We start from the raw sequence: 14,291 nt of genomic DNA, 5'->3' as shown, positions 1-14,291 counted from the left end.
TTCATTATAAGGCCATTAATGAAACTTGTCTTGGGAGAATTTTGAGAAGAATTAGAGCAACAGTTGTGCCATTGTGTACAGGAAAACCACATTTCACCTCTAGGTCCTACATATCAACATCTTGAGAACCCGATTTGCTGTCTGCCAGAGCACAGTCTGGGTAACCTGAAGAATGAATTCATGGCCTAATGAACATTTTCCCTGTTACTATTTTTCTTTAAGTAAACTTCAGATGTTCTTTTTTATAAAGGGATATTTTCTCTTTTCTCATTCTTGTCTTGACAGGTACCTTAACATGGGGAATCTTCTTAAAGTTTTGACATGCACAGACCTTGAGCAGGGGCCAAATTTTTTCCTTGATTTTGAAAGTGAGAAGATGATTTTATATCTATTTCTCTTTGCCTGCAGTAGACTGCGTTTGTCTTGCACTAAATGAATGTTTCCACTTTGCCATCTTTTTAACTGCTTTGCATGACTGAGCTATGAATTGTTTGAGTAAATTTCTGGTGCCTTCTAGAACTGGAAGTCCTATTTTATAGATTAAATTGTGATGATAAAATGTCTTTGAGTTTTTATAAGAGATTTCATATCTCTTAGTTGGAGATTATTTTGTAATTTGCAATCTATTCTCTAATGAAAACATTTTTATGAAAAAATTTTGTTGGAAAGGACAAGTACTACCTCAAGATTTATTAATAGAAGCAATATTTGGGGAAAACTTATATTGTAGTCAAGAAAAATCGACCAGGTTTCAGTTATTCTAGGGTACATATTTAAGTATTTCAAATATCAATCTGTTCATGAAGGCCATTCAGAGCTCAGTAATTTGGGCATAATATTAAAAGGTAAGTGTGAACCTAAATTATTTAATCTTTGCAGATAATTTGAAAAGTTAAAAAATGGAATGTATTTATTTCAGGAATTTATTTTTTCTGACTCTAAATAAAAGGAAAAATAATGGGTTCACAGACCTTTAAGTAATTTGCCTTCTGTTTGTTTTATGTTGCATGACCTATTGTAATATGGTCTAAGAGTGGCAGGTAAGTGTCATTGACCTCGGTGCATGTTGCAAAGCTTTTGCTTTTTTTGGCTGTTGATATTGCTTTAGCTTGTCTGGTTGTTAAATTGAGAAGAATTATTAAATTGGTGTTTTAGTGTGAATGATGCTATTTTAACTGATCAATAGAAAATTGTTAGGAAAGGGTGAAGAGGTATTCCTTAGGTTTTTAATCACGTGATCTCTTATATTTTTAAGTGTTAGAATGTATTTTTATATACTTAAAATTTAAGATGTTTTCTGATTTTAAAAACAAAACAAATAAATCACTTAAAATAAATCCCCAGAAAGTCACTGCCTTTTCCTCCAACTTCAGTTTAGTTTTTACAATTTTATGTAATTCATTCAATTTTATGAATCATTTTAAACCATGGCAGTTCATATGAACACATCAATTTATAGCCATCTCCATTTTGTAGAATAATTTGTGGTCTCTGGTTATTTTCTACTTTTATTCCATTTCTTTAAAGGATCTGTTACAGTTTGGGTACTGTGTACAGGCTAGTAAAGAGTAGTAAATCAATATCAGGTCCATGGGAAATTGGGTTTCAGGGGAAATTGGGTTTTTAGGGGAAATACTATTAAATATTAGATGAATATTAGTTTTCTTGACCCTTCTCAACAATTTACCAGTGCTATGTTAAGTGCATGTTTAGCATGACTTTTAATCAGCTTGAGGATGTTGAGCAGATTGCTGACTTGAAGATATTCTTTCAGATGAGGCAACTTACATTAGAGCTGTATTTTAGTTTATTTGCATCTGTTTCAAACTTGGTCTTGTGTCTTTTTCTGCTATTCTGTCTCCCTTTTCCTCTTTGTCTCAAATTCCTTACATTTACAGAATCTTGACTTTGATAGTCAAGATCTTGTTCAAGACTTGGCACTTGATCTTTTTGTAAACCTAGCATTATGTTATGGTCAAGTGGGAAGCATGAATTTAAATGTAGTATTTAAAAGATTACTTGGTCTTGGCTTTCCAATCTATGGGAGTGTTTGGATCATTTTATACACACACAGACACACACACAGACACACACACACACACACACACACACACTTTTTTTTTTTTTATATGAGGTCTCACCCTGTCACCTAGGCTGGAGTGCAGTGGCGCAATCTTAGCTCACTGCAACCTCTGCCTACCTGGCTCAAGGGATCCTCCCACCTCAACCTCCAGAGTAGCTGGGACTACAGGCACATGCCACCAAGCCCAGCTAATTTTTCATATTTTTGGTAGAGATGGGGTTTCACCATGTTGCCCAGGCTGGTCTCAAACTCCTGAGCTCAAGTGATCCACCCACCTTGGCCTTCCAAAGTGCTGGGATTACAGGTGTGAGCTACTGCACCCAGTACATTATTATAATCTAATAATAGTGACAGGAAAAGGTAAAAATTGCAAACAACAATAATAACCAATAATGCAGAAATACATATAAAATGTTAACTGTAAAGGCAGATCTTGTTGCCTATATCAGCCAATGTAGATCTTCTGGCTTTATACTTGCTGGTATACTATAAATGAAATTTAGTGACAGCATACTGTATACCAAACTAGAGTTTACCCATTGTTATTTCTTATTTAGATTTTTAGATACATTTTCTTTTGATTCTAACATTGGCATTATCTTAATTTAATCTCTAATCCATTTGTATATTTTTCTTCTTTTTGGAAATACGCATTTGTAAAAGCTTACCTTATAAGCTACTATAGTGACCTTGGCCCATCAGATGGGTATTCTCTTAAACTGTTTTATACTGCTTTATACCAGACTCAAAATTGCCAACATAGTTATCTGCTGATTCTCAATAACTTAAAGCCACATTATTTTTGCTAGAGTAATTATTACTACATTGTTTATTTCTAGATGCACTTTAATATTCATGTCACCAGAGTAATTTAGTTTTACTGTTTTATTAATTTGATTGGTTAAGTCTATCCCAATATGTCTCTGCAGTTGGGTAACTATAGAAATAATTCATGCAGATTACCTGGCTATTTGTATCATACTATATACAAATGACATACTCTAGTGCATTTGAACCATAATTTAATGGAATCTTGTAGTTTACAAAATTAAGATTGTCTTTAAAGTAAATCATTATTCTTTTAACTTGCTCCTCTCATGACCCCTGTAACTGTTTTTCACTTCAGTTCAACATACATTTATGCCTTGCCTCCTGTATACCAGCCAGTAGGTGCTGGGGATGCAAAATAACTAAGATACAACCCATACATGCTGGGAGCTCTCAATCTAGTAGGAGAGGATAGAAACGAAAGCTCATAATTTTGTTTTGTTTTGTTTTTGAGACAGGGTCAGTCTCTGTCGCCCAGGCCGGAGTGCCGTGGCATGATCTCAGCTCACTGCAGCTTTGACCTCCCAGGCTGAAGTGACCCTTTCACCTCAGTCCCCAACAGTAGCTGGAATTACAGGTGCCCACCTGCCAGAAAACTCAGTTTTACTTAAATTATTTATTTTCAATGTGTAGCTCATGAAGATACTAACTTTAAATGGCAGTGAGTAGATTGAGAATCATCATGGAAGACCTTTTTTTTTTTTTTTTTTTTTTGAGACGGAGTCTCTCTCCGTCACCCAAGCTGGAGTGCAATGGCATGATCTTGGCTCACTGCATCCTCCACTTCCTGGGTTCAAGCGATTCTCCTGCCTCAGCCTCCCAAGTAGCTGGGATTACAGGCATGCAGCACCACACCCAGCTAATTTTTTTATTCTTAGTAGAGATGGGGTTTCACCATGTTGGCCAGGCTGGTCTCAAAACTCCTGACCTCAGGCGATCCACCTGCCTCGGCCTCCCAAAGTGCTGGGATTACAGGTGTGGGCCACCACACCTGGCCCATCATGGAAGACTTTCTGATGGTGATGTTTGAATTGGGTTTTGGAGAGTGAATTAGAATGTTTTGAACTAATATAGTAAAGGACAGTAGAAAGAAGGAACAACGTGGACAGAGACCTTAAGGCGTGAAATGTTATTCTGCATTCAGTCAAACGTTTAGTCTTGATAGAAGGATTTTTTCCTTAGAACAGATTACACCTATATGATAAGATTTTATTTTGTTTTTATTTAGTAATAGTTCAGTTAAAATATAATCCCAAAATTGCTCCATAAAATTTGGCAGCAGTTATGCTATTGACAGCATATAAAAAGCACTCAATCAAGCTAGGTGCAGTGGCTCATGGCTGTAATTCCAGCACTTCGGGAGGCTACAGCAAAAGGATCACTTGAGTCAAGGAGTTTGAGACCAGTCTGGGCAACATGGCAAGACTCTTATCATGGCAAGACTCTTATCTGTACAAAAAAAAATTTTTTTTTAAAATTAGCTGGGAATAGTGATGTGTGCCCTTGCAGTGAGCTGTGATTGCTCTACTGCACTCCACCTTGAGTAGCAGAGTGAGACTGTCTTTGAAAAAAAAAAAAAAAAAAAAGCACTGAATGGGGGCCTGCATAGCCTCTTCTAGTTGTTGGAATTTCCTATTTTATAACAACAGTGTTAATTTATAGCTTATTCTAATGACAAATCTTTACCCTCAGTAACTCCTATATCTGCTAGCTCACTAAATTCTAGTTCTTGGGAGAAAAGAGACTTTTATTTAGTTTTGTGTCCTTTCCCAATCTTAGCATAGTGCTTTTTAAATGATAGAAGTTCAGTAAGTATTTTTTAAACTTGACTCACTTACCTCCAGGGAAATCAAAATAGGAGAGTAAATAGAGGTAGTCGTTTGTTAAGGGAGAAATAGAATTTATTTTCTCTGATTCTGTTATAGTGCCTTTCCATTGAGTCATGCATTTCCTCTATAGTTCTTGTGTCCTTTGTGTTACTTGTTTCCCCCTTATCATTTAGAAATATTGGGACCTACTCTAACTTATTTTTTCATTTATCTCTTGCATAGTTTCAGTTGGTTTTGCCCTGTACTTTGAAATATCTTTATTCTGGTGTCATCTTTCTTATATTTATTTTTTGAAAATGATATAGGATCCTATTTATTCAGAGATCAAAAAGCATAGTAGTCTCCTTTAATTCATGCCAGAGGCTTATTTATTTATGTCTCTGTACCCTCTCATTCATTCAAAATGTATTACAGAAAATCTAGGTATTGAGTTTACATATGTACCAGTGGTACGTACTGTACATTCTGGTCTCTGTCTTGATGTAACTTACCGAGATAGATTGCATAGGTTTATTAAATGAATTAATGTAAAATTAAAGCAGAAAGACCCCTTATCACAATTATAATTTTTATGTTGACTTTTTATTTTTTCATTTCATAGTTAATCTTTGCTTCTTTTCATATTATAACGACTTCAATTTTAGCAGTTATATTTAGTGACTCTTTTTCTACCCTCCACCCTATAGGAAATTAGTGTGAAGTTACTAAAATTTTTAATTTACCTTCAATAAGAACAATTGAAACATGCCTTAATTTCCCTTGAACAGCTTTAAAAACTAAGCTTGATGAGTGATGAATATGTCTACTTTCAGTAGTAGATACATTATTTTGCAATTTTGAATGTCCTTTTGTAAGCTGACTAAATGGTACTTTTTTTTTTTTAAATAGTAAAGCCATTTTTTTCTATGGAAAATCAAAGTGACAAGTCTTGGTTGCATTATATAGTACCGTTTTTTGAAAAAAAAAAATAAAATAAATAAAAAGCTTTGTTTTATACAGCTTTTCCCCCTTCCTAGTATTTCACCCTTTTGCATGACTTGCTTTCAGTAAAGTAGTGCTTACTTGTTTGCTATTTTCTGTTTGTCTTTGTTTCTATAGCAGTCTTCAGCAGCTTTCAAAATTATAAATGTGACTTTCCTGTGACAGTCTAAAAAATGTTTAATCATTGTGGTGCTGGGTGTTTTTCTCACCCTAAAGGGAAACTTAAATCTTCTCCTCTATTTTTAAATTTCTTGGTAGTTATTAAACCTTTACTAGTTATTAACCACTTACAAGGTCTACTTAAGTCTACTTGATAATGTTTCGTTTGTATGTTAAGTCTCAGTGTCACATTTTTATGTTAACAGCTAGTCACCACACCTAAAATACATAGTCTAGCATTTTCAAACTTCACAGATACCTTTGATATATAATAGCTAAACTATTGTCCTTTGTCATGAATTCCCACTTCATGAATTCAAACTAAATACGTGTCTACTATTGATGTTATGTCTGTAGTTTCACAATTCCATATGAAAAAGTGTAAGATTGTTGTTTTTTGCATGTAAAACATATTTTTCTCTACTGCATCTGATGTAAGTATAAAAGTTATGAAGTGTGCTTTTTTAAAAAGAGTGTATGTCTAACTATTACATTGGAAAATATGGTCTGGCTAAATGTAAAATATTTAGCAGTAAATTGTTACTGCTAAATAGCAAAGCTTGATCTATAAGAAAGCTAACCATTTAGTTGCAATATCAGTATTTGTTCCTAGTGATAATACCTTTGTAGCCTTGGATAGAGAGTCTTTTTAATTTTTCAATTGGATCCTCTTGTATAATTATTTTGTCACAGTATTTTCTTCCTAAAAAATGATTTCTGAAAAGAAATTTGAAAAATAAGGGAACAGATATGTAAATACATTCTTAAGTTGACTTTACATATGAATGTTACTTTATTGTTGCTGTAGTACTGTTTTACATATGTTGAGTTTAAAATTTGGTAATGTAATTATTGAATTAAAAAAAAAAATGTTGTATATTTTTGACTATTTGGCAGGTTTAATAGGTAGAATTGAATTATGACTTGCTCCAAGCACAAAGTAAAGTTACAGTTTTTAGGGATCTTTACTCCCAGTTTCATGTGTAAACAAAGTTTCTTTACAATGTTCTAAGTAAAGGAATAAAGAAATTGTGTATTTGTGGTGAAGTAGAAAGGAGCAGAAAAGTCTAGTTAACTAATTTTATATGATTGGTAGACAAAGATTTACCAAAAACCTTCTTGTTTGTTAAAATATTTTTAAACTTAAAGACCAGTGTGATAGTATTAAAAACGTTCTTACTTCATCTTATAAATTTGGACTGATTCCTTTTCCCTCATAAGAGAAAATTTTAGCATGGAGGAATCTGCCAGTCATTTTTCTCTAAAATACAATAATCATAATGTTTATGATTTTAAGTGCTTTATGCCTTACCTGTGGTGCTGAATGTGGCCTAGTTGGAAAGATTTGTGAAGAAATCTTCATTTCCTCTTAGAGTCCACCTTTTTTCTTAAAATATAAAAGATTTGTCCTTAGAGAAACAAATGACCAGTATTATTAAAAGCAAGATTTCTGTTAACTTGAGTCAAGCAGTGAGAAATCCAGATTTAGTCATTCATTAACATATGTTTTGCAGCTAACACCACAGGTGGTGAAAATGCCCATATGTTTGTGTCCTTGATTCTGCTTTTTATAACTGTAATTCTTCCTTCATTTTTCTCTTACTCCCGAGTGTGTAGGAACTCAGATTTTCTTTAGTATTTCAAAATTTCAGTAATAGTATTGTAGTGTAGCTTAAAGTATCTAGTTTCCAGCAGCTGAGTAATTGTGGAGCAGTTTTATAACTTGAACTCCTCTGCACAGGATTCCTGACCTTCCGTTCATCAGCAGAATAGTTCAGTGATACTCTCTTGGGTTTGTTGTTAGATATAGATATCCTCTCTTCTTTAACCTATAATATCATATGTGTTGAGACACTTCCGAAGTGATTCCTGGAAAAGGGGGTGAGCACCTAAAAACTATTAAAGTTTTTTTACTTTTTTATATCAAAACTCAGTCATTAAAAGTAAAATGAACTTTATAGGAAAATAAAAATAGTTTGTCTTAAACTATACATGAGCAACATGTTTTAGTAGGCTTTCTTTTGCATTAAAATCTGTGATTTCTGATGCATTTGCAGTGATAGTGATGAATGTAGTAGAAAAAGTGATTGTTAAAACTATCACAATTAAAAATTTTAATTATAATTCTCAGATTGGTTTAATATACCAAGTACTAATTTGGAACTTAAACTAAGTTAATAATGTTGGTGTTCCCTTGTTTTCTGTGATATCTATAAACTTCAAACTAGTCATTTAAATGTAGAACTATGGAAAAAGTATTAGTCTTTTCTTAAAAAGTTCAAAGTCAACATTAACTAGAATTAACTCATCTTTGGAAATTTGGGTTGTTAATTGCTTAGAGTTACACATGTATTTTAAAAAATTCATGTCACTGTAAATTTTCTTGTGCTTTCCTGCTGTTTAGATGCCCAGCCTACAGAGTCTGAGAAGGAAATTTATAATCAGGTGAATGTAGTATTAAAAGATGCAGAAGGCATCTTGGAGGACTTGCAATCATACAGAGGAGCTGGCCACGAAATACGAGAGGTAAAGCACATTTATGTATTTTCTAGTTAACTAAAACTTACCGTCCCACCTCTTTTTAATCTCTATTGTTTTCTAGACTTCAGAATTCTGTATTTCATATTAAGTATTATATTTGAAGGATGCTCACTTGGCATTGTTTCAGAAGTGATTGCAGTGAAATGAGCATAAAAGGAAAAACTGTATTCCATAAATAGGTAGTTTTTGTACATTAAGAAAATGTTATTTACTTTTTGGGTTGCTCTTATACCTGAAATTTGCAGTATTTATATGGTGCTTCTTAGGAGAAAGTGGAAATCATCCTTACAGTCAGTACAGCTTCCCCATGACTTTACATCACAAAGAAAATATGTAGTGTGGTCTCCCTCAACTTTCCTCTCCCAAACTGCTGAACTTTTTCAGGTTTGCATTCATCTCATTTTTTGTTTCTTTTGTTTTTCAGAAGAAGCTGTGTCCCTGCTTCTTTCCAAGACTGACTTCTTTACCTTTGTTCTTCATCCTGTTCTGAAACTTTACTCTCTTAATTATTTCTTCTCTTAATTAAATCTTCTATCTTTTTTCTTTTACTGAATTCTTCCCCGTAGCACGTCCATGTTTAGGTGTCCAGAACTACGCAGAGGAACTCCCTGTCCCCTGGGCCTTCATCTCTCCCCTTCTCATTACTGCATTTCTTGAAGCCATTGCCCGTGCTGTGTTTCTTGATTTTTCCCATCCTCTGTTTTGTTTATTATTGTCTATAACAAAGAGTGCAGAGGTCATCAAGGTCACTCTTTGGGGCATACATTCCATATCCACCTTGATTTCTCTTTTGACATTTGGGGTACTAGTGAAGGCAGAATCAAGTGCAGACACCAGAAGGTGGTGATTCAAAACATGTGTTGGTGATTGACCAAATGTTTAGGGTAAGGGAAGAGAGAGAGTTAAATGATTCCATGGTGTTTATTTTATTTTGAGACAGGGTTTAGCTCTGCCACCCTGGCTGGAGTGCAGTGGTGCAACCACAGCTCACTGCAGCCTCAACCTGCTGGTCTCAAGTGATCCTCTTGCCTCAGTCTCCCAAGTAGCTGGCACTCACCACCATGCCTGGCTAATCCCCCGACAAATAGAGGCAGGGTTTTGCCATGTTGCCCAGGCTGGTCTTGAACTCCTGGCCTCAAGTGATCCCCCCCTGCTTTGGCCTCCCAAAGTGTTGGAATTACAGGCATGAGCCACCATGCCTAGCCCTTGTTTTTATTTTACAATAGCAGATCGTAGTGTCATTAACTGAGGGAAATTCTGGTGTGAATTCTGTTTGTTGATATGCACCCTTCCTTTGTTTTTGTCTGGAATGCCCTTCCTTTCATTTTTTTCTTCAACACCCCCCCTCCCCCCCCAATAATCTCCTACTTCCTCTTACTCTTTTGCCCACTTTACACAGTTTCTTTTGTGGGAACCATTCTTTTTTTTTTTTGCGGGGGTGGGGGGAGGTAAACCATTACTATTGAGTGTTTATGTCTGTACCACTGTACTTCCAGCTTGAGGAAGGTAAACCTGGTTTCTTATATATTTTGTTATTATCAGCACCTAGTACATTGTAAACTTACAGCACTTAGTAAGCGGTTAGCTGTTGAACAAATAAATACAAGGGCTTTGGTCTTGGCAATGTTATTGGCTTAAGTAAAACCTTAAGATTTCAGTAACTAAGGCATAGAACCATTTCTGTGAAATTCAAGTTCTCTAAACATTTAAACGTATTTTGAAAAATCAAACATTTGTGGAAGTGAAAGTTTTAAATGATTTAGTAGGATCTTAATTAATTGGTAAATTTTTTTATGATGGTTATCAGTGCTACAAATTAGTTTAAATTGTTTATAAGTGTTAGGTCATTAAACTTCTTTAAAGCTTGTTGTTATGAAGAGAAAAATCTTACTCGCTAGAGACAAACGCTGTTCATTACCTGTTTGATTTTTTTTTTTTTTTTTTTTTTTTTGAGGCAGAGTTTTACTCTCGTCACCCAGGCTGGAGTGCAGGGGCACAATCTCGGCTCGCTGCAACCTCCACCTCCCAGGTTCAAGCAATTCTGTCTCAGCCTCCCAAGTAGCTGGGATTACAGGCGTGCACCACCATGCCCAGCTAATTTTTGTATTTTTAGTAGAGATGGGGTTTCACCATGTTGGCCAGGCTGGTCTTGAACTCCTGACCTCAGGTGATCCACCCACCTCTACCTCCCAAAGTGCTGGGATTACAGACGTGAACCACCATGCCCAGCCTTTCTTTTTTTTCTTCTTCATTTTTTTTCTTCATCTTTTTTTTAAATATAGAACTCTTAGGCTTTTTTTAATGGGGTTTCGCTCTGTTGGCCAAGTTGGTCTTGAACTCTTGGCCTCAAGCAGTCCTCCCGCCTCAGCCTCCCAAAGTGCTAGGATTATAGGTATGAGCCACTGTGCCCAGCCCGGGGTTTTTTTTTTTTTTTTAATTGCAGTACTTCCCATTGGGAGAATTATTCTGCTTCTGTGTGTGGGAAGGCTTTCTACAATAAAATAATAATAATAATAGTGTTTTCTCTAAAGTCTGTTTATAGATTTGATTGAATGCATATTAAGATTCATTTGTAATCTTCTGGAATAGAGTATAGTGGTAGAAAAGTTTATATATAGGATATATCAAAGAGACTTTCTAGGGCTGTGAAACCAGGATCTCGTAATGCTATGACCAGAGATTGAAGTTTTGCATAGGATACCATAGTCACTCAATAGTGCTGTTTTCCTGAGGAAATACAAGACATAGCCATGCATAGCTCACTCAAAAATAGTCCATGATTGGTGATGTGAGAAAGTAAGTAAGTGTCTCCAAGTTTAAAAGAAAAGAGAAAGTTTACATAGAAAAATAACATTGAAGAACACCAAAATATAAGGGAAAAGTAAAAAGCAATGGTAAGTGATACATCTTACCAGGCTTGAAACAACTTATAAAGGTACCATTGTTAAACGTTGATAAATGAAGTAATAAAAGAGAAATAGGCATTGAAATATAAAATATGTAAGCTAAAAAACTGAAAAGCTGCATTTAAATCTACTGTAGATCGGGGACAGATATGTAACTATTCAAACAGTTGAAATTTTTGTTGAGAAGTTGACGCAGGTTTAATGATACAAAGAGAAAATATTTCTGAAGAGTAGAGAAACAAATTAAGAAAGGAAGGTACAAATAAAAGATGAATATACACCAAATATACAAATAACTGATGGTTACAACAGTCATAGGTCAATAATTAAATTCCTAATAGTGTTAATTAATAAGACTTAGAGCAGCCAACTATTCTACCCATAAAAAAGCACAGACAACAGAAAAAATGGTCAGCTATGCTAGTAAGTGCACATCACTGTGAAGAAGTTTTAGTTGGTTGGTTTGTGAAGAAACAGTAATCTCAGTCAGTGCAAGAAGTATTGTAAAATGGGTAGTCTTTTTGGAGGTTGGTTTGGAAGTATAATTAAAAAAAAAAACTATAAAATTGTTTGTGCTCTTGCACCAGGTACTTATATTTTATAAAACATTGCAAACAACTGTAATTTAAGAGGAAATGTCAGTGTAAAAACTGGTATGGCCGCCTTATTCATAGTCAAAAATGTGGAAGCAATTCACAGAGTTATTATGAAGATAAAATTAGACAATCCATGTAAACAGCATAGCACTGTGTCTGATACAAAGCTAACATAGAGTTTTCTTATTATTACTATGCTAATGATGTTGAATTATATATTAATATATTTTAGTTTAAATAATTTTTTAAACATTGTTAAATAGAATAAAATTTGATTTAAGATAGAATCTATTAAACAATGCTTATTGTCTAGGATTAACCACCTAGAGGGAAATAAGTACTTTCCATTAATGTAATATGTCCATAACCGTTTTAACTTTGTTTTTGTAAATTTTAAAAAAATAAATAGCCAGGTTTGGTGGCACACACCTGTAATCCTGGCACTTTGGGAGGCCGAGATGGGTGTATCACCTGAGATCAGGGGTTTGAGACCAGCCTGATTAACATGGTAAAACCGCATCTCTACTTTAAAAAAAAAAAAAAAAAAGAGGCCAAGTGTGGTGGCGCATGCTTGTAATTCGAGCTACTTGGGAGTCTGAGACAAGAGAATCACTTGTACCTGGGTGGCGGAGGTTACAGTGAGCTGAGATTGCACCATTGCACTCCAGCCTGGGCAACAAGAGTGAAACGCCATCAAAATAAATAAATAAATAAATAAATAAATAGAGAGAGAGAGAGACAGACAGAGAGACAGACTTGCTGTGTTGCCCAGACTGGTCTTGAACTCCTGGCCTCAAGTGATCCTTCTGTCTCAGCGTCCCAAAGTGCTAGGATTACAGGCGTGAGCCAGTGTGCCCAGCCAGTTTTAACATTTTTGAAAATGAGTTATACCTGCTCCGTAATAACCTCACCATTGACGTTTACTAAGTGCCCTTGTGCATGTTGGGCTATAATGGGTGTTGACCCAAAACCTTATCTAACAGTAGATTATTGTGAGAGGACAAGGAATTAGAAGTATAAGGAAGAACCATAAAATGTTTATTATAAGAGAGCAGCCAGTGTCTTCAGTTCTAAATCTAGACAAGGCAAGGCCAGGGAAATAGTTATCTCTGTCCAGTTATGAAAATGGGTGACATTTGCTAGAGCATTTTTTTATTGTGAGAATGAATTGATATTTAGAAAAGGATTTTTAGATCCTTGCAAGAAAATAGAATTGACTTCTTTAAGAGAAGAAAATAAAATTTTAACTTTTGTCTATTTGCTTTTTTGTTGTTGTTACTATTTTTAGTTTAATAGACATTTATTCCTTTAGTTGAACAATCTCTATATACAGTCAAAATGTATGGTTTAAGTTATTATTTTTTTTTTTTAGTAGAAAGGAATTTAGATCTCAAGAACTTCTGTGAACTTTCTATGAATATTCCCTGGAAATCAGTTAACCAAGCCTTTTGAATCCCATAGAGAAGATAGGAGAAAAATTAGTCCACAGAAACGAGTATTTAAATTAAAGCCAGCAAATCCAGAATTGAGAAGAATTGTGCAATTCTTTTTCTGCATTTCCTTTACACTCAAATTTACCCTGGGAGACAGTAGCCTAGTCTATGGAAAAACGTGATAAAAACAAATGCAATGCATTGTGGTGGTATGTAAATGTTGGCACATACCTGATGTTCCAGCTTTGTGGAATGATAAGGATTTTAGGGTAGTTTGAGCAGGGACAAGAAAAATAACTGCACACAACACATACGGTTAGATTGGAAACCAGGAACTTATATTGGCTTCAATTATGACTTTTCTCTGTAGCCTGTGAGTGTGGACAGAGTGGGTTGGCTCAAGATGTTTTTATTTGTAAGGCTAACTGGTCTAAGAATGATGTACATACTTCTGAATAGCCAACTATTTTCCCCGATGTGACTGAAGGGATTCATAATGGTCACAAATTAGTGTTACTGATAAGTATTTTAAAAACTTGATTAAAGTTGACTTTTTCTACCCTCATACTTGAAAGGTATTTATCTAAAGCTTACTGGCTTCCCATCCTAGCATTGATTAGTAGTTTGTAAAAGTTAAGGTTAATAATTCATATTTATATAACATTCAGTTTCACAATACACCAGTGTAAATAGCCCTACTGACTACTCTCCATTGATTTCTATAGAGCTAAGGCATTGGAACTTTTATGTGAACTTAAAATGCTACTGTGGAGACTGAGGCAGTTTTGTTTAGGTTAACCCAGATTTGTTTCATTCCTAAGAAAAGCCTCTTGCAACACGTTTATTATTCTGAGAAATGGTGGCATTTTTGGAAACTTTTCTCTCAGAAACAGGAGTCATACAAATGGAACAATAGATTAAATTCAAAAATGTGG

General features: G+C 34.7%; 1 protein-coding gene and 1 non-coding gene across 19 annotated transcripts in view; both read left to right on the top strand.

The window, feature by feature from the left end:
• The window catches only part of CYRIB (CYFIP related Rac1 interactor B), a 177,032-nt gene that overhangs the window by 138,656 nt on the left and 24,085 nt on the right, over window positions 1–14,291 (top strand). For 14 of the 18 annotated variants that reach the window (XM_024250511.3, XM_024250507.3, XM_024250510.3 and 11 more), the window contains 2 exons: window positions 286–368; window positions 8,285–8,406. In XM_024250511.3, the coding sequence (XP_024106279.1) occupies window positions 296–368; window positions 8,285–8,406 (195 nt within the window). In that variant the 5' untranslated portion in view covers window positions 286–295. 18 annotated transcript variants of the gene reach the window in all.
• On the top strand, window positions 11,038–11,164 carry LOC112134799 (small nucleolar RNA SNORA25). The gene has a single exon (XR_002916150.1). It is a non-coding gene; the product is annotated as a small nucleolar RNA SNORA25 (small nucleolar RNA).

This window comes from Pongo abelii, chromosome 7 (genome assembly GCF_028885655.2).
Source record: "Pongo abelii isolate AG06213 chromosome 7, NHGRI_mPonAbe1-v2.0_pri, whole genome shotgun sequence".
NCBI lineage: Eukaryota > Metazoa > Chordata > Mammalia > Primates > Hominidae > Pongo > Pongo abelii.
This window is presented reverse-complemented; position numbering and strand designations above follow the sequence as displayed.